The sequence below is a fragment of the Geotrypetes seraphini genome, chromosome 6 (assembly GCF_902459505.1).
Source record: "Geotrypetes seraphini chromosome 6, aGeoSer1.1, whole genome shotgun sequence".
NCBI classification, from domain to species: domain Eukaryota; kingdom Metazoa; phylum Chordata; class Amphibia; order Gymnophiona; family Dermophiidae; genus Geotrypetes; species Geotrypetes seraphini.
Window position 1 is genome coordinate 159,701,705 of NC_047089.1, and position 27,998 is coordinate 159,729,702.

Genomic DNA, 27,998 nt, shown 5'->3' on the forward strand with positions numbered 1-27,998 from the left:
ATGGCTTGAAGCACCCAGAAGTACAAGGACGTCGCTGTGATGACATCACATATGCATTACATCATCACGTTGACGTCCATGCGTGTGCAGAGGCCCTCCAGATGGGCCCTGAGATGCCAATAGGGGGGTGCCATAGGGAAGAAGGCCAGAGAGAAGGAGAGGCACTGGCGCCAGCTGATTACCTACAGCAGTGTTTCTCAACTACTTCAAGCTAAGTACCCCCAAAGTTTAATAAATATCAACTGAGTACCCCAACCACAAACCTCCCTAGGCCCACCCAAGCTCTGCCCCAGATCCCATCCCCTTTTTATCCATTCATTTTTCATATACACACAATATACACAGAAGATATAAATTCTCAAAACTAACACATTTCAATCACTATATTGAAAATAAAATAATTTTACCTACCGGCGATCCTCTGCAGGCCTCTGTAATTAGCTTTAAAGGTGAGACCAGGAAGCCGGAGGATGCTAGAGAGAAGGGGGAAACATGCAGACCTTCGGCGAATCAGGCAGCGCTGGTGCTGTACCATGTAGAGAAGTCAGCTGGCAGGCACCTCTCTTCCTCCTCAGTGTGCCACAGCACACTTGGAATCTCAGGAGGTACACTAGTGTGCCTTGGCACACAGTTTGAGATACACTGATCTAAGGGGACCTTTTTACAAAGCTGCAGTAAAAATTGGCCTTAGTGTGCACTACATGGATCTTTCCCATGTGCTCAGGTCATTTTTTTTTTAGTGGTAAAAGCTTGATTTTGAATTCATTTTATTAATGGCTGTGCATTAATGTTGGGGAAACAAAATCACAAACTCAAATATGTAAAATATAGAGTAGAATTGTCCTAATCAGAATGATGTACACAAACTAAAATAAAACTGTCCTTTTTGCTCATCCGATGGTTCAAATGACTTTATTCATCCAATAGCTCAATGACTCGACATGTACATGTTTCGGCAACAGTGCTTGGAACCAAAAGACGTACCGTGTGTTTTCACACCGTGGCATTGACATGAGAGACTATACATTCATTCACAATATCATTTGATATAACTTTGACGACTCTCAAGATTACTGAAGCAGGCCTGTTTGACCGAAACATATACATGTCGAGTCATTGAGCTACTGGATGAATAAAGTCATCTAAACCAACGGATGAGTAAAAAAGACAATTTTATTTTGTCTGTAAACATCATTCTTTAATATATAAATTTTTATTTTTTAAATTCTTACATCAAGTGAAATACATGTATTACATTTAATTATAATAGACACTTGAAATTATTAATAAATGTTCTTACATTGTAAATTAAAATATCTCTTTATCAGAATTATATAACAGAATAATATTTCAAAAGTTTTCCCTCCCTACCCCCCCTATATGCTCTATACATGTGTTATGATATCTGATCCGTAGAAAAATTAGTCAATGGTCCCCATTCTGATTAGGAAAATTCCACTCTATATTTTACATATGTGCATTAATGTTTCCATTAGTGCATAGCTATTTTTTAAAATTACCATAGGAGCACTTACCAACACCTATTTTGTAGGCAATAAGGGCTCTCACATTATCTATGTATACTAATTAGATAGTGCAGCAATGTAGATGCACTATCAGAAGCACCCACTCTCTACCCTTGAAGCAACCCCCTCAAAAATATTTAGTACAAGGTTAGAGCACGCACACGGCAAAACTAACACGGAATACTTTAGTGAATCCTGCAGTAGGTCGTTTTTGCTGTGCTGGGGTGCATTAGCACCTAACATAGCTTAGCAAAAGGACCCCTAAGTTTGCAATTGAGGCAATGGATCATTAAGAAGTGGGGCTAACGGCTCACCGAAACCAGCAGCAGTATCGGGAGCCCCTCTCCAGCAGGGCACCTGATCAGTTACACCCCTCCCCCGATCCAGCAGGGGAGAACACTTTGAAAGAAGTGGGGCTAACGGCTCACCGAGACCAGCAGCAGTATTGGGAGCCCCTCTCCAGCAGGGCACTTGATCACAGTTACACCCCTCCCTCGATCCAGCAGGGCACCTGGTCACAGCTCCACCCCTTCCCCTATCCAGCAGGGGAGAACACTTTGAAAGAAGCGATGCTAAAGGTTCCCCGAGACCAGCAGCAGTATCGTGAACTCAGTGGCGTACCTAGGGTATGTGGCACCCGGGGCCCATCATTTTTTGACACCCCCCCATCTATATGAAAAATATGATTTTTAGTACCAATCTACATATCGCACCACAAGCGTGTACCTAGGAAAAGGCTGCATCTTAAACATTGCAGTGAGCACTAGAACACCAACACATACATTGTAAAACTAAACAAGCCAGATCCCGCACAGTCAATTGGTCCTGTAGTCAATGCCAACTGAAATCTATGTCTTTTTCAGAACACACAGAACAGAGATACACCCTCGCCCAAAATGGAATAATCACAAACTAAAAATAGAAATATGTAGACAAAAGTTAAACTGATCCGCCAAGAAACCAGACCCTGGATACAATGCAACACCACAAAAAACAGTAACACATGTCCTCTAATACAGTGCAAAATATAAAGACAGTAGATGTAAATTTGAAAAACCTGATACATAACAATCACCACTTTATAAATTAACAAATAAAAATAAAACAAATAATGAGAAATAAAAAAATACCATTTTATTGGACTAATCCCCGTAAGCTCGGTCCCCATCCCCGCAAACCACCTGATTCCATCCACACAAGCCTTGAATTGTTTATATTAAAGTATAAAAAGAAACAATATTCTGTACAATTGTCAATTTATAAATCAGCGTCTTCTCCCCACTCTCTTCCCCATTTCCCTTCAGCATCCTCAGCCCACTCTCTCTCCACTTTCCTTCAGCGCACGCACATAAAAACAAGCAAGTAATTTTATATCATTTTCATTCTATTCATTCATAGAAATTAAAGTCTAGATAATGCCAGTCACATAACAAAACATGATTTTACAAAAATAATTCCCTGCAGTCAAGCCTACAAGGATTACTAGATGTCTTTCAGCAGTTCCCCTCCCTCCCTCCCCCTTACCTTTGTGGCCAAGTCAAAATGATCTACCAACAATAAAATTTTAAAAACACAAAGCACGCTGTACGCAGAGAAAATGTTAATTATCATTTATATTCCGCGGGTTTTCAAAGAGGTCAAGGCAGATGACTTTATGCAATGTCACCTCAGTAACAACTATACAAAAATAGACAAATATTCCCCCTCCCTTTTTACTAAACTGCGATAGCGGTTTTTAGCGTAGGGAGCTGCGCTGAATGCCCCACGCTGCTCTCGACGCTCATAGGCTCCCTGCGCTAAAAAACTCTATTGCGGTTTAGTAAAAGGGGGCCATAGTGCAAAATATAGACAGCAGATATAAATTTTCAAAACGGACACATTTTGATCACTAAGTTGAAAATAAAATCATTTTTCCTACTTTTTTGTCTGGTGATTTCATGAGTCTCTGGTCCTTCTTCTGGTCCTTCTTCTTTCTCTCTCCCCCTGGCTCCCCTCTTTATTTCTGCCTTTCTTTCTCTCTCCTCCTGGCCCCCCTCTTTATTTCTGCCTTTCTTTTTCTCCCCTTGGTCCCCCTCTTTCTTTCTGCCTTTCTTTCTCTCTCCCCCTGGCCCTCCTCTTTCTTTCTGCCTTTCTTTCTCTCCCCCTTGACCCCCTCTTTATTTCTGCCTTTCTTTCTCTCCCCTTGGTCCCCCTCTTTCTTTCTGCCTTTCTTTCTCTCTCCCCCTGGCCCCCCCTCTTTATTTTTTCCTTTCTTTCTCTCTCCCCCTAGCCCGCACAAAGCCAGCAGCCGATTTCTTCCTGCTCCTTCCCCGATGTCCTGATGTCCTGAACTTCATCGGGCAGCAGCAGCATTCACAATTCACTGCTGTTGCCCGCTTCAGGCCTTCCTCTCTGTCGGGTCCTGTCTTCATGAAAACTGGAAGTAGGCAGGACCAGGCAGAGAACAAGGCCTGAAGCCGGCAACAGCAGCGAATTGTAAACGCTGCTGCTGCCCGAAGAAGGTAATGGAGCACCGAGGCAGTCCGCTTCTCCCCCCTCCCAGCCGAACCCCCGCTGACCCTCCTATCTCCCCCCCCTCCGTGAACCTTTCCGACCTTCCCAGCGAGAGCAGCAAACCTCCTTCGCGGCTTTCTCCTCCCTCTGCCGCGTTACTGATGACGTCATCAGTGATGCGGCAGAGGGAGGAGAAAGCCGACGCTACTGGAGGGAGGTTTGCTGCTTTCGCTGGGAGGGTCGGAAAGGTTCACTTGGGGGAGGAGAGATAGGATGGTCAGCGGGGTTTCGGCTGGGAGGGGGGAGAAGCGGTCTGCCTTGGTGCTCCAAGGCCTGGCGCCATTACCTGTTTCGATAATGGCGCCGATGCTGCTTTCGCTGGGAGGGTAGGAGCGCGATAGGGACCGGGCCAGCTGTGCACCCCCCCCTAAGGCGGCACCCGGGATGGACCTCCCCCTCGCCCCCCTTGGTACGCTACTGCCCTGGGGAAACAGCCTGCAACAAGATCGCGCGATGCCAGAGATTTTTGCCTGCTTCGGCTGTTTCCTCCGCCGCGGTCCCGCCCCTCCTCTGACATCAGAGGAGGGGCAGGACCGTGGCGGAGGAAACAGTCGAAGCAGGCAAAGATCTCTGGCATCGCGATCTTGCTGCAGGCTGTTTCCAGACGCGACACCCGGCGCAGGAGGGGGGGAACTGGACCGGACCGGGAGCACCCCCTCAGGGCTTGGTACCCGGGGCGGACCGCCCCCCCCGCCCCCCCCTTGGTACGCCACTGCGTGAACTCCTCTCCAGCAGGGCACCTGATCACAGTTACACCCCTCCCTCGTTCCAGCAGGGCACCTGGTCACAGCTCCACCCCTTCCCCTATCCAGCAGGGGAGGACACTTTGAAAGAAGCGATGCTAACGGCTCACCAAGACCAGCAGCAGTATCAGGAGCCCCTCTCCAGCAGGGCACCTGATCACAGTTACACCCCTCCCTCGATCCAGCAGGGCACCTGGTCACAGCTCCACCCCTTCCCCTATCCAGCAGGGGAGAACACTTTGAAAGAAGCGATGCTAAAGGTTCCCCAAGACCAGCAGCAGTATCGTGAGCCCCTCTCCAGCAGGGCACCTGATCACAGTTACACCCCTCCCCCGATCCAGCAGGAGAGAACACTTTAAATATATATATTTTTTTTTTCTGTTGATACTTATTTTTTATCTCTATTTTTTATTTATTTTACTTATTTATTTTTAATTCTATCTTTAAATTTATTTATTCATTACTTGGTGGAATATTCATTTCTATCTCTATATTTTATCTTTATTTTTCATAAATTGTCTCTTCAGGTACTTTAGTTAGATTGTGAGCCTTTGGGACAGTTAGGGAATTTCCAAGTACCTATCTTATTTATTTTTATTTATTGTATCTTTTAATGCATTCATTTTTGTAAACCGCTTAGAAACCTCATGGTTATTAGCGGTATATAAGAATTAAATTAAATTAAATTTAAATTAAATTAATGTACCTTTTACTAAGCTGCAGTAGAGGTTTCTACTGCAGCCCAGAGTATTAAATAGTCTGACGCAGCTCCGACACTCATGGGATTCCTAGGAGCACTGGAGCAGCATTTGAACATTTAACACTCCAGGTCACGGTAGAAACCTCTACTGTGACTTAATCAAAGATGGAGTAAATGACTTAACCAAGGTCACAAGGAGCTGCAGTGGGATTAGAATCTGGCTTTCTTGGTTCTCAGCCTACCACACTATTAGGCTACCCACAACCACTGAGAGGCTTTCTGTGACAAAATATTTTCTAGCATTTCGCCAAGTCTACCCCCGTTGAACCTCGTGGCATGACAGCTTATAATCAAGCCTCCTTGCTACTGAAAAAATATTTGCTTTTTGTGTAATATTTACACCTTAGAACTCTTTGAATTTCCCCAAGTTATTCCCTTCCCTCCTCTACCTTATACTTGGTTAGGGGGGGCCTATTATGAAGCTGTGTTCGATGTTGCCTCACAGGTTTTAACATGCATTCAAAATCTTTTAACATGTGGCAAAATTGCTACTTCATTTTAAATTCCATGCTCAACACCTTAACAAAGAATTATGGGGGGAGAGTATGGCGCAGTGGTTAAAGCTCCGACCTCAGCACCCTGAGGTTGTGGATTCAAACCCACGCTGCTCTTTGTGACCCTGAGCAAGTCACTCAATCCCCCCAATGTGAGCCCGCTGGGACAGAGAGGGAAAACTACCTGAATAAATGCATGTAAACCGTTCTGAGCTCCTCTGGGAGAACAGTATAGAAAATAAAATAAGGGGATGAGAATACAGCAGGAAAGGAAGCAGTGACATTAACAAGGCCGATAATTATAATGAAACACCTTCAATGGTGTAATCTACTGCTTCCATATTACCTGTTGCTGCATTAATGTGCAATAACACATATTAATGTTGTGACTCTCCCCTCCCCCCAACACATACATTCTGGGCATGCCCTCATTGAGGGAGACTCTATAAATTAGGCCTCGATAAAATTTGATGCTTGATATTATTCTATAGGGGGCGCTCTGGGATAAGCCAAATTCCACACTCATCTTTGGACATGAAGGCTTATGCCAGCCGAAATCTGGTGCGCAAGTTAGACAGGATCCCCTCTATTCTGTAACACTGTACGTGTATTTTGTGAATGCCCCTGACCCTCCCATGACCTGCCTCCTTTTCAGTTGCACGTGATCCATTTTAGGCACCCATTGTTGAATAGCACGCCGCCAGACTGACCCCCAAATCATAATTAGCACCATTAACTGCTTGTTAACTCCAACAATTAAATTATTGGAGCCCATTAACTAATTGCTTCAGGTACTGATCTGGTATTTGTGCTTAATTTGGGGCAACCTTTCAAATTCCGGGGTTTATAGCCAAAACGTACCACAGAGCTTTTGCTTTCGATGTGTTTTATAAATTGCTGCTGGCGTGTTATTGGCATAACCTGCCATGGGTTAGGGAATAGGCTCCTCAAATTCCTCAAGTCCTGCATTCTAGGGCTTCAGGGAAACCTTTTCTAGGCCACCTGGTTCCTGTGTGTACTGGATCTGCCGACCATACGAAGAAAAAGCATAGCTCAAGTACAAAATGGTAAATTCCGTAAGAGTCGACAAAGTATATTCATCAAACTTTCATAGATACAATACAGAAGTTTGATTTTGTATTCAATTTATATCAGTAGTAGAAAAAAAAAATTGTTTGTAGAATGAGTGTGCTACACAGTAATAATGGAATGGATTAGAGAAGGCAGATCAAATGACAAATTCTTTAAGACAGTGTGTGGACAATATATTTAAGTATGCTAATTATGTTACAAATTATTTACAAATAAATTACAGCAAGATAGAACAAGCCACATCTGTGCAAAATGCCATTAGCCTAAACACATCTAGCCATCACATTCCTACTTGCTATTACATGAAGAAGTTCAGCATTTTCTTCTGCTTGTATAGGCAATTGTGTCGCAATTCTGACAAGTGCTCGTATGGCAATAGGACTTGAAATAAGTGTATACATTGTAAATAAACACACATTTTGCAGCAATGTGAAGACTATACATCCATTTTTTACATCCATTTATGCATCTATACAAAAATAATAATCACAGATTATAGCCAGATGCTTTGAGATTAGGCAGGGAACAGATATTTGTTTGGAACACAAACTAAACTGTTGTCGTCCCTTCAAATGCATTCCTTTTCCAGTTCCGCAGTGCTTTAAGGGGCGCGGAACTTTGTTTTCTTGCAACATTTCTTTCTTCAAGCTTTCGTTAAATACAGCACATATGCAAAAGTGAAAAATTTAAGTGGCTCAAGAGTGCGCTGCTGGTGACATCTCATGCCAGTTTAAGGGGCTTGAGTGAGATATATTGGGAGAAAATACCATGCTCAGTGAGAAAAAGGCTTGTGTTACACCGTACAGGGCACCTTATGCGGCGGTGCGTCCCGGTGCAGCACATGTGACGCAGCCCATAGGAATTGAATGGGTATTGCTATTGCTTTGTAAAAGGGGCCCCCAGTTTTTAAAAATGAAACAGCAGCTCCGTCCAGCAAAAATGTGCCATTAATACAAACCAGGATACTGAAACATCAGAAATCAAGTCACCATAAACATCGCTTACACACATATCTGGCAAGAGATTTTTTTTTTTTTTTTTAAATTTAATCTCCTTAAAAAAATAAAATATTCTTCCATAATGTATTTTGCTTCTTAGAAAATTAGTCAAAGACTAATTAGGAAAACAAGGTATTTAATTCACTCTGATTATTTTAGCTACTCTAAACACTAAAGGGCTCCTTTGACGAAGCCGCGTTAGTGGCTTTATCGCACATGACTTTTTATCACGTGCTAACCCCCGTGCTAGCTGAAAAACTACCACCTGCTCAAGAGGAGGCGGTAGTGGCTAGTGCGTGGGGCAGTTTAGGGCGCGCTATTACGCTAACATGGCTTTAAACCGCTAACATGGCTTCGTAAAAGGAGCCCTAAACTCAAGTACGAGGGGTCGCTGAAAAGGTTTCAGCCCAAACAGGAAAAGGTGTCAGGTCAAAAGCGCGCCGGGACAAAGGCGCGCGCAGACAATTGAGCGCAGCGCGGAGGCGTGCGCCAAAGAAAATTACTGTTTTTAGGGGCTCCGACGGGGGGCCGTGGGGGGAGGAACCCCCCCCCCCACTTTACTTAATACAGATTGCGCCGCATTGTGGGGGTGTTGTGGGGGGTTTGGGGGGTTGTAACCCCCCACATTTTACTGAAAACTTCACTTTTTCCCTGTTTTTAGGGAAAAAGTTAAGTTTCCAGTAAAATGTGGGGGGTTACAACCCCCCAAACCCCCCACAACGCTGCCACGATCTGTATTAAGTAAAGTGGGGGGCTCCCCAACAAAACCCCCCGTCGGAGCCCCTAAAAACAGTAATTTTCTTCGGCGCGTGCCTCCGTCTTGCGCTCAGATGTCGGCGCGCGCCTTTGTCTTCCGCGATTATGTCTATGAACCGGAAAAGAATGATGCGGAGCTATGCAACCTATAAGTCAGTCTACACTTTTCTTGAAACTTTTCATTTCAATGATATGAAACGAAATGAAAAGTGTCCAGAAAAGTGTGGAATAACTCGTAAGTTTCATGGCTCCACATTACTCTCCTCTTGGTTGGGCTGAGAACTTTTCAGCAGCCCCTCATACACATGATGTCTGTTGGGTGGGTCTTCAGCACACTGTTTTCCAGAACAGCTATTAAAAAGTGCATTATATTTGAAATGAATATATTTATAATATCAAGGAAAAAAAAGTCTGTATCAAAGATGTTATAGCAAGTTTCCTAATAGTTCCACAAACACAGTGAGTCCTTGCAAAGAATTACAACTGGAGGCTGAAGTACCACAAAAATGGCTGTCATAACACTTGTTAAAAAAGTATATAAGATAAAATAGTATTTTACTTTTTTTCATGTTTGCTTTTGCCAATGAATATTCAAATTCTAAAGCACCATTACTTTAAAAAGATGCACTATACAGCAGAAAACCATGTACTAGCAAATGCAAGAGATAAAGCAAAATAGATGGCCCAAAATCTCACTTCCCTTGTATTTCAAAGAGTAGACTCTAGGCCAGACATGGGCAACTCTGATCCTCGAGGGCCGGAATCCAATCGGGTTTTCAGGATTTCCCCAATGAATATGCAGGAAGTCCAGAAAACTAGATTGGATTCTGGCCCTCGAGGACTGGAGTTGCCTATGTCTGCTCTAGGCTACTGAAAAATACTTTTTTTAGAGAATGAAATTGTAAACTTTTTTTTTAGTGTAAGATTATTTTGAAGTACTAAAACCAGAATGCATTTCACACACTCTCTTATGACCTAGTTCGTCAACAAATCCCATCTCAGTTACTAGTTCTATTATCCAATTTTTGTCGATATGCTCACTGAACAAGGCAAGATTGCGGACTCTGAATGTGCCAAGATCCAGCCTTCAAACAGAGAAGGTTCTTCAAATGGTAATCTGTTTCCAGATTCCACTACTTTCTCTTCATGATATGATATTTCATGTGCAACAAATGGGAAGGGTGACAACAATGCGGATGAGAATGAAGAAAGACATGGCAGGTTAGGGCTCTTCAGTGTGGAGAACAAAGGATTGAGAGAAGACATGATAGAGGCTTACAAAATCATGGCATGCTATTGAACAATCTGGTAGGGACTGACTGTTCGCTCTTTGTATTAGTACAAGGACTAGGGTGTACTCCATGAAACTAATGAAAGATTTAAAACAAATTCTAGAAAGTATTTTTTTTTCCAGCCAATGCATAATTAACTATGGAAGAAAATGTTGGGGTACAATCTCTAGAAGGCAGTGGCTTAGTCATAGGTAGGCCTGGGTGGGCACATGCCCATCCACTTTGAACTCAAGTCCACCAAACAGTGGCACAACCGTTTAAATCCTTCAGTTCTTTACTAGCAGAGAACAGGAATTCATACCTACTGCTTGTGCCACCCCCAACTTTCCTTTTGCAGCTTCCTGTTTGCAGGATCAGGGAAGCTGTTTGCAGGATGCAGCTTCCTGTTTGTAGGATCAGGAAGTTGTGTCAGAAGGAAAAGTTTGTGGTCAGCAAAGAACTAAAGGACTTAAAAGGTACTGAGGAGTAAGGTTATACGCTCGTCTAGAGAGGAGGAGAGGAAAAGTTGCCAGGTGGGGACAGAATGCCTGTGCCCTCCAACTTTGGACTCAGACCCATCCAAAATTGTGTGTCTGATTATGCCCTTGCTAGAAGGCAGGTCCATTAGCCATTTATGTAGCAAGACAGCTTTATGTGCCTTCATCTTACATATCATAAGAGTGAGCAGCATGGAATAGGCTTTCCTATTTGAGATCTGATGAGTGCTCCACATGACCCAGGTTGGCCATTGTCAGGTATAGCACACGCCGGGCTTGATGGACGATCATAACCTCACGCTTCTCTTTCATTGTAACTCTTGTAAGGTGTTGGTTTGGACAAGTGCATACATTTATGGGTCTTTTTGTACAAACAAGGAAAACACATGCTGGATGTCAGCTGCAGTCCAACATTCAAATGTCTACAGAAGGTATTCAAAGTTCACAGCAAGAACGCTCAGGTTTCAAGTCAGCCCTTAATATCCGAAAAGCTAGTAGTGCTGGCGTTGCAACTTTCACTGCAACTTGACGAGGTGCTCAAAGTACCAGAACAGGTACCTGATTCTGCATGAAAACCAAAATATATAAAAACACAATTAAATGGACCTCATAACATGTCTTTCCCATTCCTATAAGAAATCAACTAGCATATCACTCACACCACAGATGGTCTTACCAGAGCTACTTAAGGAATGCACTGATTTTGAGTTGCCCAGAATAGACAGTAGGTTGCTGGATGGAACCCAGGCTTCCTTACCAGTGCTCAGATTCCTTACATACCTATAAAAGAAACAAGCATTCAATGGTCATTTTTTTTTTTTTAATAAATCTTTATTGATTTTCAAGTAGCAACAGTGCAATACATTTGAATCCGAACATATAACAAATCAAGAAAAGCACCTTGAACTTACAAATAATTGAAAGTAATATTTTCCCCCACCCCTTTACTTAACCAATAATATAAATGCAATTATTCTTCCAATAATCCATTCTTATTTAAAATATCACATTCCCACCCCCCTCCTTCCCACCTTGGATGTGTAAGGAAATCAGACAAAAATAAAAGAGAAATGACAACTATATAGAAGCTATAAAAGATGCCAAGGGGCCCCACACCAAGCTAAATACATTACTATGCCCCAAAATTCGATGGTCAGATTTTAAGAAAGAAGAGTTAAACCAGGATAAGTTTTTATAAATGAATTTTTGTTTACAATGAAGAAAAGTTCTCACAAACTTTACATACCAAATTCCTTCCTCTCCTTCATGAATCAACTGCACCATGTCTCCACTTTTCACAGCCAGATCCTCCGACTCACATTTCTCAAGGTCAGCAATAACAGTATATTTACCAGGAGCCTGAAAGGAAAAGGTGGCCTCAGTGAGATTTAATCAGCTATGGTAGCTGATTAAAGCAATTTTAATTCATGCTGCCTTTCACATTTCTGATCCTCCATATGAAATATTATTATTTTCAAACACACAAAAGAGAGGCACTGTGGCTGCAGATGAACTCACTGGGTGAATAAAACAAGGCCTTTATTCCATCCTTAATTCAGCTGATATAAAACTCACTACAGTTCGGCACACTGATTGATATGTTTCAGTGTGGTACACTTAATTTATTCAAGGGCAATTTGATCTTCTATAATCTGGACACTACTCTCTGCTTCTACTCTTCTTCATTGCTCTCTCCCCCTGTTTTTCTTTTCTTTTTCATTTTGTATTTGATGATGACTCAATTTTATAAATGTGTCAATTTAATTATGATTTGCATAAGATTTTATTAGTTTTTGTTTCTCTGTGTCTCCCATGTTTTAGGTGGTCTTACTCTGTTCTTTTTTATTTTTACTTATAGCATTTTACAAACATCATCAAGTATATAGCCTTGAATGGAAACTAGCACACAAATGTACATAACATGAAAATATCCATACTGGATCAGACCAATGGTCCATCTAGTCCAGTATCCTGCTTCCAAAAGTGGCCAATCCAGGTCACAAGTAGCTGGCAAAACCCCCAAAAGTAGCAACACTCTATGCTAGTGATCCCAGGGCAAGCAGTGGCTTTCCCCATGTCTTTCTCAATAGCAAACTAAAATGTAAAGTAAAAGGAGTTCAAATATCACTCCAGCATCAGAAATTAAACTTTAATCCCAGGCATACAGATACCCAGGAGGGATAAGGTAAAGCTATAGGGGATTTAACAATGAAATTAAATATCATGAATAGAGAAGAGTCACCTCATCTTCTCAAATAAAACGAGATTAGGTTCTTACCTTGCGAATATCTTTTTTAGTAGATGGGTTTATCATTCTGGACAAGCGGGTTATTTCCCTGTAGCTGTGAGCCTTGCAGAAGGAATCCACTCTGGATTTTTTCCGAATCCCTCCTACTTCACAGAGGTGTCTGCTGCCCTCTACAATTAGTTCCAAAGCAGGCAAGCACCCTTTTGTAAAACATATGTGAAGTAGGGATGTAGGGAACAAGTCTGTTCTGCTCCAAAAGATAAACATATGAACCATCAATCAAAACAGATAAACAAACACACTAACAGAAGCATTAATGGAGCTTCTGTACTAATGTAACCCAAGGTACACCAATAATAGACTACTCTTCTTGTCCCTAAGTCCGACTGGCATCCAACATGCAGGCTTGGATAAGAACATTCCGAGTGAGACAGTAGGCAGGCACAGGAAATAAATAACTGGGCAGGGGTCCAGAATGACACACCTATCTACTAAAACAGATATTAGCAACATAAGAATCCAATCTCTTTTTCTAGTGCAATAGGTGTGTCATTCTGGACAAAAGAGGATGTACAAAAGCAGTCCCCAAAATTTAGGGCAGGATGACTGTATTGGCTCAAAACACTGAGGACCCAAAGGCAGAGTCCTCCCTTGCTGCCACATCTACTCTGTAAAACTTGGCAAATGTATTCAGCGTGGAACAAGTCACTGCCCTACAAATTTCCTCAGGGGAGACTGCCCTGGCTTTAGCCTACAAGGAAGCCACACTTCTAGTTGAATGCACCTTTACCAGAACAGGAGATTGTTTCCCACAAACAGTGTATGCTGATGAGATTGCCCTGTGGATCCACCTGGAAATCATGGCCTTGGAAGCTAATGCACTGTGTCTTAACTGGGTTTGTCAGCACAAAACAATGGTCAGAGAGCCTGAAGTCATTGGTGACCTTGAAATATTGCAGAAGCACCCTTTTAACATACAGCTTCTTCAGAATCTGATCCTTTTTCTTAGAACCTGTGGACCAGAATGCTGACAATCTGACTTCCTGATTGACATGGAATGCTGAAACCACCATCGGCAGGAAAGAAGGAACTGTGTGCAAAGAGACTCCAACTTCAGTGAATTTAAGGAAAGGCTCCCTGTATGAAAGAACCTGTAGTTCTGAGACCCATCTTGCTGAGGTCACTGCCACCAGCAAAACTGTCCTGAGCATCAGACCCATCAGACACACTTCCTTCAGTAGTTTGAATGGAGCCTGGCTGAGGCCCTGCAAAACCATGAGGCCTAATACACAGTGTACACTTCAGAAATCTTGCTATGTCCGGATGAGACGCCAGCCTAGATCTGTGGTCTCAAGCCCTGAAACAAGACAGCTTTGCTACTTGAACTCTAAGGGATGCCACTGTAAGTCCCTTGTCAAGGCCGGCTTAAAGGAAAGCCAACATCTCAGAGACCAGAGCCAAAAGCAGTTCCATATGTTCCTGGGTGCACCAATGTTGGAAAGTATCCCAAGCTTTTGCAAAGGTCGAGACTGTTGTTGTCTTCTTAGATTTAAGGAGGATGGCAATGACAACTTCTGAGTACCCCTTGTGCAGTAATGCTTTACATTCAATAATCATGCTGTAAGAGCAAAGTGATCCGGATCTTCTATGATCACTTGACCCTGGGAAAGAAGGTCCAGTTTCACCTGCAGCCTGAGACCAAGATCCATCTGAAAATGTGTAGGTAGATTTATGGGTATAATAAAGTAGTGCTACATAAACAAGTTACGTGCATATCTCTAGTGTTCTAGGGGAAACCATAAACTCCTTATCCAGGTTCGTTATCTTGCCAGTTTATACTAAGAATAGAGACCAGGGCTATATGAAATATTTTATTATAGAAATAGAAAAATATAATTCACAAGCCAGCAGTAAATAATAACTAATTATTGTTCACAATGTCTCTGTACATACATATATCTCATTACATAATTATTACACAATAATCCCTAAGTAAATGAGCAAATACTAAATTCTTACACACTAGGTAATTCCTTATAATAATAAATTCCTGAATAGCAGCAATCTAAAAATATAGCTCATCACCACGGGACCCAACTAACATCCCAAACAATAGAATTCTCTCTAACCCAGCTGAAAAGATAGATAATTCCTTATTCTCACAACTTGAAGGCTATACCTCCTCAAAACAGGGAGAGGGAATTCATCCTTTCCTCAGCGGAGCAGATGTGAATATTCTTCTAATTAGGAACAGTCCGTTAACCACTGTAAAAAGCTGTAAATTAGGTCTGCAACAGTTTCCTTATATGCGGGAATCCAGATCTGTGTCAAGAACAGTTCTTTGTTTCCTTTTCACTCTCAGACAGAGAGCTAAGTCACAAGAGGTACTTATCAGGTCTTGATTATTATACAAGGTGTGCAGAGAAACTATGTTAAGATGCAAGCTTCCTTACACCTCAGCACAGACTAAATTAATTAGCCACCTTCTCCTTAGTTCTCATAAGATGACCTCACTCCAACCAATCCAGAAACAATCCCAATTAGTAGTCTTTCACCAATTAGTAGCCATTCTGTATCTTCGTGTACCAGCCTTCCAGAGAGGTGCCTCAGTAGATAAGAGAGAGACATACCAATCATGGAAGCTAATTCTTCCTACAACCTTCTCAGGAGCTGAGCCGGGCAAATGTCCTTGACTGAAGAAACAGAGTTCTAGTAAACAAGTCCAGAATGCACCTGGCAGGCAGCAGGCAACAAAGACGATTTCTTCTTTTCTCTTCTTGCAAAAGATGGTTCAGGCTTTGTGACATCATAGAGGCCTACCCCCAGGTGTGAGAAGAAGGAACAACCCATACAGATGCACCAGATCCACATACCACGGTCTGCACAGCCAGTCTGGAGCCACCAGAATGACCTTTCCCGATGGCTTGAGGTCCTTTGAAGGATTCGTTCTATCATGGGCCATGGAGAAAACATGTATAACAGCACGCTCTGTGGCCAAGGCCGGAACAGAGCATTCAGATCCACTCTTTCGGGCTTAGACTGTTGACCAAACAACCTGTCTACTCTCTTGTTCTCTGTTGCCATAAGGTCGAACACTGGCTGACCCCAGCAATGAACAATAGCTTGGAAGGCAGACAGCATCCACTCGCCCGGCATCCAGGGTCTGTTTGCTGAGAAAATCGGCTTGGACATTATCCATTCCCACTACGTGCACTGCTGAGAGCGCCTGAAGATGAAGTTCTGCCCATCTGAACAGCAAGCAGGCTTCCAGACACAGTTGAGCACTCCTGGTGCCTCCTTAGCGACTGACATAGGCCACCGCCATAGCACTATCCAAGAAGACTCAAACCGTCTGGCCTGCCAGAGTCTTTTACAGTGTTTGTAAGGCTAGCCAAATGGCTTGGAGTTCCATCCTGTTGATTGACCACTTTCTCTGGGTGGCTGACCAACGTCCCTGAATCAGCTGACAACTGCTGTGAGCTTCTCAGCTAAAGAGACTGGCATCCATCATTACAACTACCCAGGAAGCTATGTGGAGAGGCATGCCAGTACATATTGGCCTGGGCCTTCAGCATCCAAGGTAGTGACTTCTGCAGAGGAGCCTGAGGACTCCATCCCTGTCAGTCCTGAGTAAAAATGAGGTGAAAAATTAGGATTTTAGAGGTGAATGAACATATGGGAATAGGCAGAAACCTTGAAAATTCACATTTACAGACCCTCCCGCAACCCCGATTTTCCTCATAGGCTGTAATAGCCTGTGCTGGCAATGTGCTGCAGCCTGCCTCAGCTCCAAAGGTATGTAGCTGGATCAGGAAGAAGAAACCACTGCTTCAAAGAGAACATCCATCCAGTGCTGAATTTCAGGCTCCCAGTCAGACCAGTGCCCAACTGAACCTCCACCGCCACAGAGTGCGGATGCATCAAAACCAAGGGAGGAGGTGAAACATAGCCGACACCGCTGAGCCTTCTACAGATGCCTAGCAGTCTATACTCAAACACCTTCAAGACGTAGGTGAGCAAGCTACCAGGGGAGAGCCCCAAGCTCCAAAAAGGCTTCTGCAGGCTGGCTAACAGATACCACAAGGGATTGGCCTGTCAGTTGCAGACCTCGGTCTGCTGCTTCTCCACACAGGCAGAGGTGAACCCTTGAAAGGGGGAGCTCTTAGCACCGAAAACTGAGGAAAAAACACATGAAGAAAACAACTAAAATAAGGAAATAAGCAGAGCAGAACAAACACTTTCAGGCTCGCTTTCAGAAGAAAAAAACTGTAGGGAGCAACAGACTCCTCTGTGAAGTAAGAGGGATTCAGAAAAACTCCAGAGTGGATTCGTTCTGCAAGGCTTGCAGCTACAGGGAAATAACCCACTTGTTTAGAATGACACATTTATGAGTTGCACTAGAATTCGGATTAGTATTGTAGGGGTGATTCCTGCCTCACACTTAAGGTTAGGCCTCACTCATGTCAAGCAAGCCTGAACCATCTTTCCTGCATGAACCATCTCTGCCTGATGCATTCTGGATGTGTTTACAAGAACTATATGTTTCAGTCAAGGACAAGTGGCCCACCCTAACTTGTCCAGCTTCTGTGTGAAACCTGGAGAAGTTATGAACTATGTTATGATCTATCATCTATGGCACTGTTATGCTTTGATTGGTCCTGGAGAGTCATCTGACACAACCTAAGGAGAAAGGTGTTTGCGAGGATTTAGATTATGTTTTGATGTAAGGGAGCTCAGATCAGAACTTAGGTTTCTCTGTACACCACACTGTTACACTAAAAAGAACTGATAAAAAGTTACCTCTTGTGACCTGCTCTCAGACGAGAGTGAAGACGCAGAACTGTATTTTAAACAAACCTGGTTTCCATCACAAAAGTAACCCTAGTTAATATATATTACAGCTGCTCCCTGACAAATGGACTTGTCTGACCAGAGGAAGTTCTATCATCTGCTAAGCTGAGGAATAAGAAGGATTCTATCTCCCGGATCTGCTGAGGCATAATTTAAAGGGTAAGAAAAAGGAATTATCTCTTCTTTTATCTGGGCTAGACAGAATTGTATTGGTTATGGATAAGAATGTTAGGTCCCCTTGGTGATAAGCTATAATAGATTGCTGCTATTATCAGGACTTAGGGTTCCTTTTACGAAAGCACATTAGGGCCTTAATGCATGGAATAGCAAGCACGCTAGCCGCTACCTCCTCCTCTTGAGCAGGCAATAGTTTTTCGGCTAGCGCTCGCTAATCCGGTGTGTGCGCTAAAAAAAGCTAGCGCACCTTTGTAAAAGGAGCCTTAGTGTTGTAAGGAATTACTTTGTATGTAAGAATTCTTCTTATTTACTAATTTATTTAGTGATTACTGTGTAATAATTGTGTGCTGAAATATATGTATGCAGATATATTGTGAACAATAATTAGTTATTATTTACTGCTGGCTTGTGAATATATATTTTTATGTCTATAATAAAATATTTCATATAGCTTTGGTTTCTCTGTATTCGTATAAATTGGCATAAATCCGAATCCGTGATTGCAGTTATGGGATATCCTAGATACGAGATGTGTATATGACTTGTTTATATTGCACTAATTAGTTATACCCATAAATCTGCCTACAGTATCAACCCCCAAAGCTATGGGAATGGAGAAAAGCATGAAGATGAGTAGGATCAAGGATTCAAAGAAATCTCTCTTGCCATATATAACTAAGAATGCAAAGAACTAATCAATGATATTTAAACACTGGGGATATCTCAGAATGCTACTCTGATGGCTTTTTATCAGCGCAGTAGCACTCCTCACTGAATTCACCCTGTGTATATCAAAGCTTTTTGCAACTCTTTATTATATACTATTAAAACCTGATTTAAACTTCTTTATCTTTTATCTTTTTATCTAATGTAATATATCCGTTTTCTCTTCCATAATACTTTTCATGTTATTATTTAGGCTTATTCATTTATTTCATTTTAACTTTCCAGTCTTTAACATTCATAAATGAACTTAGCTTTTATTCAGCTGTATGGCCGCACAGTGCTTGAAAATTTTATGCAAGCAAGTGTGTAGTTTCCATGTGGTAACTTTCATAGGGGAACTATTTGCAAACTTTTCCATTGAAAACTGATGTAACCTATGCATATACTTGCGGTACTAGTCAAGCGATGTTACAAAAAGTAATGACTGAAGCCCTTGTGACTTTTAACAGCACACACCAAGTAACTGACCCTGCTTTTATCAGAAGTAATGTATATACTATATTTTTCGCTCCATAAGATGCACTTTTTCCACCCCCAAAAAGGGGGTAGAAATAAAGGTGTGTCTTAAAGAGAGAATATTAAAAAAAAAAAAAGTACCTTTTTTTTCCATCCCGGCTCCCAGTGCGCTTTCCACGCTCCAGCCTCAGCTCCCCTGCTCTTTTCCAGCAGTGACAGAGTAGTGCACGAGGCAGGCGTGTGCTTTTTGCATGCCTGCCTGGTCCTGCACTGCACTCTGAATGTCTGCCGTCAGTTCTCGTGAGTCCCATGAGAACTGATGGTAGCCATTCAGAGTGCAGCGTGGGACCAAGCAGGCACGCAAAAAGTGCGTGCCTGTGTCGTGCACCACTCTGCCGGTGGTGAGTGAAGTGCCTTCATCCTCAGAAGTTCCTAGCCACCTGTATCCAGCTTTCTTCCTTCGGCAAGCAGGGGCAAGTTGCAGAGACGGGATGCCCGGCAGCAACGTGCCTCCGCCCTTGCAGGCACATGCATTGACAGCCGAGTCAGCACGGGGAACAACAGTGAGGCTTGGAAGCTCCAGTGGCATGAGTGTATCAGGAGCGTGAGTCAGGTGCACCGCATCATTATGCCCAGTGTTGTGCTTCCATTCTCGAGGTGCCCAGCCATGCATGTCCAGCATTTTTGTTTTTTCATCGGTAGAGTTGTGGCAGCAATCCGGATCAGTAAGTACAGAAAAGCGTGGGGGCCGGGAGGGGGGATGAGTTGGATATAGGCCTGCAGCTCTGGGAATGGGGTAAGGCTGAAGCTGCTGCACATGGGGCCGCCACATGGCAGCAGCCTTTCCTTATTTCGTGGTGACTGGGTCGATGAAAGGCTGCATTTTTTTTTTTGTTTCATCCTGACATCGCCGCGTGGTTGCTGGCCGGCTCCAGGGGCTGGCACACATAGGGAACATTAATAAATAAATAAATGAAAACACAATATAGGCACTATTCTGACAAGTTTTATAGCAGCTGGGGCAAAAGTTAAGGTAATATATGGAAAGTATGTTCAATAAGGTACTCAATGTGGGGTACGTTTTAGGGGATTAGGGATGTATCTGCACAGCATAAATAAAATAATAAAATATTTCAATTACTTCTATTGTCTCAACTAGATTACTGTATTGCACTGCATTTTTGCTTGCCTGCCTGGTCCCGCACTGCACTTCGAATGGCTGCCGTCAGTTCTCGCAAATCCTGCAAGAACAGATGGCAGCCATTCGGAGTGCAGTGCGGGACAAGGCAGGCATTCAATAAAGCGCATCTGACTCGTGCACCACTCTGCCACTGCCAGAAGAGAGCAAGGGAATCAAGGCAGGAGTGCGGAAAGCGCGCTGGACTGCCGGAATGGAGGGGGGAGGGGGTTGGCTTGGGTTGGTGGGCTGGCTACCACTACACGTGCCTACCATTAGACATGCCCACACTAGACATGCCTTGTCTCGGCCTACCACTAAGGGGGGACAGGGTACACCATTTGGTTCAGATTTTTTTCTTTATTTTTCCTCTTCTACAGGTGGGTGCGTCTTATAGAGCGAAAAATACTGTATGTCCTATTTCTGATTTAAAATTCACAGAATGAGTAGAAAATGTTTACACCTACTAGCTTTTTATCACCACCTTCTTCTTCAGCATCTGATGAATTAAGAGGATCATCAGCACTAGACCAGCCATCATTATTTTCTTCCGAGGCGTCAAGTGATTGGGATGTCTGAGACCAGCCTAACAAAGAAGCAGTTTTAAAATTATAAACTTGGTTCAATTTTGAAAAATTTAAAGCAGTATGCAAAAATGACTGAAAAAATGTGTCGCACACATGCACCTTTTTCACGATGTTGGGTTAAATTCTTTATTACACTACTAACTGTAAGGACCAAAATAATTGGGGGTGATGGACAACACAAGTTAACCCTCTCTGAGAGTTTGTTATACCCTCATGGCTGGCACTTATTCTTCTATATTCAATTAATCTACTATCAGTATTTAATATGCAAAATTTGTATTGCATTTTTTCATATCCATAATTCAATTATATTGCTGTGCAAATTCAATCAAGTGTCAGATTTATCTTAGCAGATCTTAGGTAAGACAGAATTTTCATCAGAGATGAATTATATTTTTTGAACTGGAAAAATTACAGTTTAAAAAGTCAAACAGATCCATCAGAAAGTTTTACTTTGAACCTCAAAGAGATCATGATTCAAGAAGGGTCAGTGCTATAACAGAGTCACATTTTTGTATCATAATACCCATATTCCAGAACTTATTGTATTTATATTTTAAAGTAGCTCTACACTAAGGATTCTGTAGGGAGCATCTAACAGCATTCATATTTTTTTTCCTCATAATAAAAGAGAATATGGTGGTGCAGACTTTTATCAGCATCACAATACATAACACAAAAAGGCAGCCATTGAAACTACCGACAGGAATGTTCAATACATCAAACTGAGACGCCAAAATACAATTAATTAATCATATTTCAACATAAATTCATATTGCCAATGGATATTGAGGGCTCCTTTTACTAATCTGTGATAGCGGTTTTAATGTGCGCTTATCGCATTGAGCTGGCGCATTGAGCTGACGTTAATTCTAGCCGCATAACGTGGGTTTAGCGCGCGGGGCAATTCTGCGCGCACAAAAAAACGCTATCGCAGCTTAGTAAAAGGAGCTCTAAGTTTTTGGGTTAGGATTATGATACAAGTTCACATTAAGTACTTGGTTTCCTCAGCTGGAGCTTTTTTTTTTTTTTTGAAAGACGATACAGTATGATATGAAAATGAGACTAAAAAGATACCAAACCGATGATTTCTCTAGTAAAGTCCTGAAAGAAAGTGCTCTTCAAAGTGCTAACAAACAGCAAAAACAAGCAAGAAAACTCAAACTCAGTTCGATGAATCCATTTAGATATCCTTCTTGTAAAACAATTGCACAGATTGAATATCATATCTGATAGAAAAGCTATATTCTCTTTTATTTATTTATTTATTTAGATTTTTATCCCGTCCTCCCAGTAGCTCAGAACGGTCTACAAGTGAACATACACAATGGAGAGTAATTAGACATATAAGAAGTACAATAGGTTTAAGTGTTTGGACATACGAGATTTACATACATAATTTAAATACAGGGAGTATACAGCAAATTAAGAGCAGAGTTTAAGAATAAGTAGTTTAGTTTAAGTACAAGTTATTTGAGTTTAGATACAATTTGTCAGAGTATAGACTAAGAGAGGACTATACTGAAATTTAGGGAGAAGATAGACAGGGGAGAGAGGACCATGCATTTTCAATCAACGCAAAACGCAGACTCTATTAATAGCGTGCTAATAACAGAGGTCATAGGGTCCTGAGGACGTTAGTGATGATTTCTGACTATGAGTATTATGGTAAATATGCTATTTAGGATTCATATTTTCAATACCCTGGAAGGGTGTAGTTATCAGTATAGGCTACTGTTAAGATGTTTTATTTGAGCACAGGTCCCATCTTATGCAATGAGACCTAGGACTCCTTTTATCAAGGCGCGCTACCGGGGTTAGCGCGTCAGACATTTCGTCACGCGCTAACCCCCGCAGCAGCCTAAAATCCTAATGGAGGCGTTAGGTACTAGCGCGGCAGGCGGTTTAACGCGCGGTATTCCGCACGTTAAACCGCTACCGCGCATTTGTAAAAGGACCCCCCTAGTTACTAATAACTAGGGTTAACATAAAACTTGTCTTAGCAGTAGCCCACATTGAAAACTCTCCCCCCCTAAATGTTTCAAGACATAACTGCCTGCTGACAATTTCCCAGACCTAAAATACAACAACCCCCCTAAAAACAACAGTCCCAAAAAATTATATTTTTACATTACTGCTAAAGAATCATACATACCCCCTCTTCTACAAAGCCGGGCTAGCGGCTGCTGAGCGGCAACAGCCCCGAAGCCCTTTAAATCTCTATGGGCTTCGGGGCCTTTACCGCACGGCAGCCGTTAGCGTGGCTTTGTAGAAGAGGGGGATAGTTTTAAGCCTCCTTTTATGAAACTGCGGTAGCAGTTTCTAGTGCAGGAAGCCGTGCTGAATGGCCCGTGCTGCTCTCAAAGCTCACTGAGTTCCTATGAGCGTCGGGAGCAGCGCGGGCCATTCAGCGTGGCTCCCCGCGCTAAAAACGACTATTGCAGTTTCGTAAAAGAAGGGGTTAGTTTTCTTAATAAATGCAGCATGTGATGGTGAAATGACATTTTAAACTTGGAAAATTATAGTCAGGATGTTATCAAACTCGAGGTCCCAAAATGAGGGAAGAGTCGCAGTCATCATGCAATGGTGATCCTTAGTGGTCAGATTAAGTCCCATGAGTGCAAAAAGTGTGATGCACGGCCCCTGGTGAGGCCCAAGAAAATCAAGCCAATGACTGGATGAAGCTGAAGTGGATATTACAAGAGGGGGGAAATCCCTGGACAGCTGTGAATGAAGACTCATAATAAAAGATCCCAGGCTTGGTCCCAATTAAGCTACAAACCCAAACTGCCAGCTCAAACTCATCCTGTCCCCCTGTGTCCCTCTTTACAGAAAACAATACTGGAAATGAATTTTGAAAATGCTGTGACGATCAGACATCATAAGGGTAAGATTTAATTTAACCTCTTAACCAAAACTTCCAAGGTCCGTCTCATGTAATGCTAAAATGAGCAGGCTACTTATAGAAATAAATCTTATTTTTTGCAGATCTTATTATTTTGTCTTAGTACACAACTGCAATTGGACTTTGGATTTTTATATTCAATAAAAATGTTTTATTTTTGTTAGGTCATCACCCCAACCCCTTTACTAAGCCATGGCCTGGAGTGCTAAATGTTCTGACGCTGCTCCAAATCTCATAGAATTCCTATGAGTGTTGGACCATTTAGTGCTCCAGGTCGTGGTAGGAACCTCTACTGCGGCCTAGTAAAAGAGGGCCCAAATTTGGTTCCCCCCCACCTAATTTCTGCAGTAAGTCAATAGAAAGAGATGTTTTTGACAGTACTGCAGAGCTAACTTTTTCAGAATTTGTTGGGGGGTTTTTTTTTCTGTCGTTCACCTATTCTAAACTATGAAAACAAAAACACATATATTTTATTAGCTCAATTAATAGAAAGAATTTCTAGATGCTAAGCTAAGTCAAGTGTGGATTGCAATTGGGGTAAATACAGGATAACTTCGCCTACAGTTAATTATTTTATTTTGATTTAGTCAGTAAGTGTGCGTGAGTAAATTGTGTACAAATATATTAAGAGCTTTTATAGTACATGCCCTTATTAGTTATCAGCTATGGTGTACCGCCACTGTTCTTGCTTTTTTAGATTTTAGATTTTCAGTTCCCATATCGCTATTTTGCTCACTGCTGGTCAGTTTAGACCAGTGGTTCCCAAACCTGTCCTGGGGGACCCCCAGCCAGTCAGGTTTTCAAGATATCCCTAATGAATATGCATGAGAGAGATTTGCATACCTGTTACTTCCATTATATGCAAATCTCTCTCATGCATATTCATTAGGGATATCTTGAAAACCTGACTGGCTGGGGGTCCCCCAGGACAGGTTTGGGAACCACTGATTTAGACCTATGAGATTATTGTCTTTTTGAATTTTGCTTATATTGTTGAAATTTGTTTTTCTAATTGGTCAGAAAAGTTTGAATCTTTAGTGTTGGCAAAGGACTATGACTGAAGGAAGGAAAGGTGGGGACAAAAAACAGGGGGTTTGCATAACCACATGCAGAATAGAGCCCCAAACATTTAAAGCCACCACACAACACGAGTTTCACTGCAAACCATATTATGGTTACCTTTTCTGCGTTGAACTGCTGGGACAAGATTAGAAGTGCTAACCCATTTAGCTCTGGTCAATGCTAGCACTGAATTTGCATCTGTGGAAGAACTAGTGATAAGTTCCGATTGGATCAACAACAAAGTGTACCTTAACTTAACCTCTATCAGTAAAAACAAAGTGTACCTTAACTTAACCTCTATCAGTAAAGCACAAGCTATTTATTTTTGACAATTATTTGAAGCAGGATGAGATACTTGGACACTGCAGGTTGGTGACTTCCACAATATATAGTATCAAAGTGCAGTAAAAGCTCACCTTTTACCATACCTTGATAACTACTCCTTGCTTAAGCTGGAGAATACATCAGAAAAAAAACCATTTTTAGAATCAGTGACTGTCATTGAATCTTCTCTTTCTTCACCTCACACAGCACAGGACACCTGGATAACTACCCTGGTGTCTTATGAATGTATGTTTTGTGCAAAATTGTTATCTTGCTTATGCTTCCCACAAAGCTTGCAGATAGCCCTGGGAGCCTCCACAACCTTGCGCCCAAAAGCCTGACATCTATGCAGCTGTTGGAAACTTAGTGGTGAGTGTGTGGCGCAGTGGTTAAAAGCTACAGCCTCAGCACTCTGAGGTTGTGGGTTCAAACCCACGCTGTTCCTTGTGACCTTGGGCAAGTCACTTAATCCCCCATTGCCCCAGGTACATTAGATAGATTATGAGCCTACCGGGACAGCAGGGAAAATGCTTCAGTACCTTAATAAATTCATTTAAACCGTCCTGAGCTCCTTGGGGAGAACGGTATAGAAAACTGAACAAATAAATCTTTTAGTGCTACCAAAACCACTCTTAAGGGGTCCTCCCAGCCCCTTGCTCCAACTCTGCCCCAAGCCAAAGAAGGGAACAGAGGACTGATAACACTAATGACCCAGCACAGTAAGAAAAGATATTCACCCAGCAGTTTTTTTCTTTTTTTTTCTTTTAATTTGCTCTGAGAAGCTGCTGCAAGTTGCAGATAGAGCACTGAAGGCACCCAGCATTTTAGGGCTGATGCAAAAAGTCCTTCTGGCAAACAGGGCATTCAGGGGGAGGGACCCGACCACTTCAGTGTAACACCCCAGGGGTAAGAGTGGCCCCCTTAGGCCAACAACCCCTAAATAGGCACTACAATAGCTTTTTTTTCTGCAGAGAACAGCAAGGAAACAGGTGTTTGTTTTTTTAAAGAAAATTTAAAAAAACAGATCAAAAGATATCTGCCAGTCCACTAGTCTCCACAGAATCTACACCCCAACCTAGAGGCCTACCAGACCGTTGCAGACTACACAGGCTGCTCATCCACCATCTGCTGAGACTGAGAACATACTGGCCAGGCAAGAATTGCTCAGAGCTATTATACAGTTTGAAAGTTAAGTGTTCTCAGTCTCCATCTGCTGGTAGGCGAGTATAACCCAAGCATCAGCATCTGGACAGATCTGGAGAGCTGACAAGGGACTATAGTTGCTTTATTTATTTTCAAAAGGAAAATGAAAAATATAGGACTGTAAAGAAGGCTTATATAAGGACCCCTACCAAGCAATTGCCAAACAATCTACCCTAAATTCTCTTATCCATGAATGCAACATGAAAATGCTCTTGTTTAGGAAATACCAACACCAGAAGTTTGGTAATAAATCAAGTGCAACTGACTAAAGCTGCAAGGGGCTTGAGATATACTTCAACCATCCTTAATTCTCGAGATGAGCCCTCTTAACAAACAACCAATATTGCTCACATAGACAGCTTCACTCAAATATACAGAGCAGTAGTTTCTGAATGCTGTTCTATTATATAGGATTATCTGAAGGCATCAGGACTGCCTCAATTGTCACCAGAAGTCTTTGCCTCAAACGCTCCTCTTACAGTGAGGGAAATCTAAAGATTAAGACCACTAGGACCCGAAGGTTTCACACTGGAATTTTACAAGTTTTTACAGATGTAATTTTGCAGAGTATTAGAGTCCTACTACATAGAGGCAATGGATAGGGGTTCATTCCCAGCAGGTTCTAAGGACACTTTAATCTTTTTGATACCCATGCCAGGAAAGTCACTATGACAGCCAGAGTAATGCAGATTAATATCCATGAATAAAATTGATATTACAATATTGTTAAGGATTTTGATAAATCACCTTTCTGTTCATTTATCAACTCTTATAAGTGATGAGCAGGTGGAAATTGTTAAACGGTGCCAGTCTGTAATTAATTATATAAGGTTCTCTTAGCTATATCCAATACCAAGGTTCATTACATTCCAGCTATAATGATAGGGCTGGACACCGCAAAAATGTTTGATAGGGAAGATTGGTACTATTTCAAACACTGTTGCTGATATTGGGAGTTGGTTTCCGAGGGCTATAAATACCCTGTATAAAGAGCCCAGAGCCTCCCTTTTGGCAAACGGCTCTAAAACTGAAACCTTTTCCATAAGCAGAGGAATTCAACATGGGTGCCCTCTCTCGCCTCTACGTTTCTCCTATGTATCTCGATCCTTTGTGGAAGATCAAGTGGCAGGAATCTCAGCTGGTCAGTCAACAATCAAAATTTTGGTATTTGCAGATGACATACTATTAATGTTAAAGTCCCCACAAAAATTGCTAGAGAAAGCTCTTAGCTTCATAGAGGACTTTAAATTCCTTTTCTGGGTTTCAATTTAATCCCCTTAAATCTATGGTGTTACCGATACAAATAGAAATTAAGGATCACTGGGATGGCGCCCTCCTGCTATACCGGGCTGCAGACTCTCTAAAATATGTTATATGCCAATAATATTCACCCACTTTTAGCTAAGACTAAGGCTAAATTGCAGATTTGGCAAGTATTCCCTCTCTCACGGGTGGGTAACGTTGCACTATAGAATATAACATATGGATCTGGAATGGACAAGTTGTCCCCTCACACTCCATCTAACCCATCACCTGTTTACCCCCTCCCTGTGCTCACGCAATTATATCCTCAGCAATAATGTCAATGATAA

General features: G+C 42.2%; 1 protein-coding gene across 12 annotated transcripts in view; it reads right to left on the minus strand.

The window, feature by feature from the left end:
- Positions 1-8,990: 8,990 nt before the first annotated feature.
- The window catches only part of MCF2L (MCF.2 cell line derived transforming sequence like), a 419,732-nt gene continuing 400,724 nt past the window's right edge, over positions 8,991-27,998 (minus strand). For all 12 annotated transcript variants that reach the window (XM_033948040.1, XM_033948048.1, XM_033948047.1 and 9 more), the window contains 4 exons: positions 20,793-20,911; positions 11,937-12,049; positions 11,367-11,470; positions 8,991-11,254 (listed from right to left, as the gene is read on the minus strand). In XM_033948040.1, the coding sequence (XP_033803931.1) occupies positions 11,160-11,254; positions 11,367-11,470; positions 11,937-12,049; positions 20,793-20,911 (431 nt within the window). In that variant the 3' untranslated portion in view covers positions 8,991-11,159. The remainder of the gene's footprint in view (positions 11,255-11,366; positions 11,471-11,936; positions 12,050-20,792; positions 20,912-27,998) is intronic.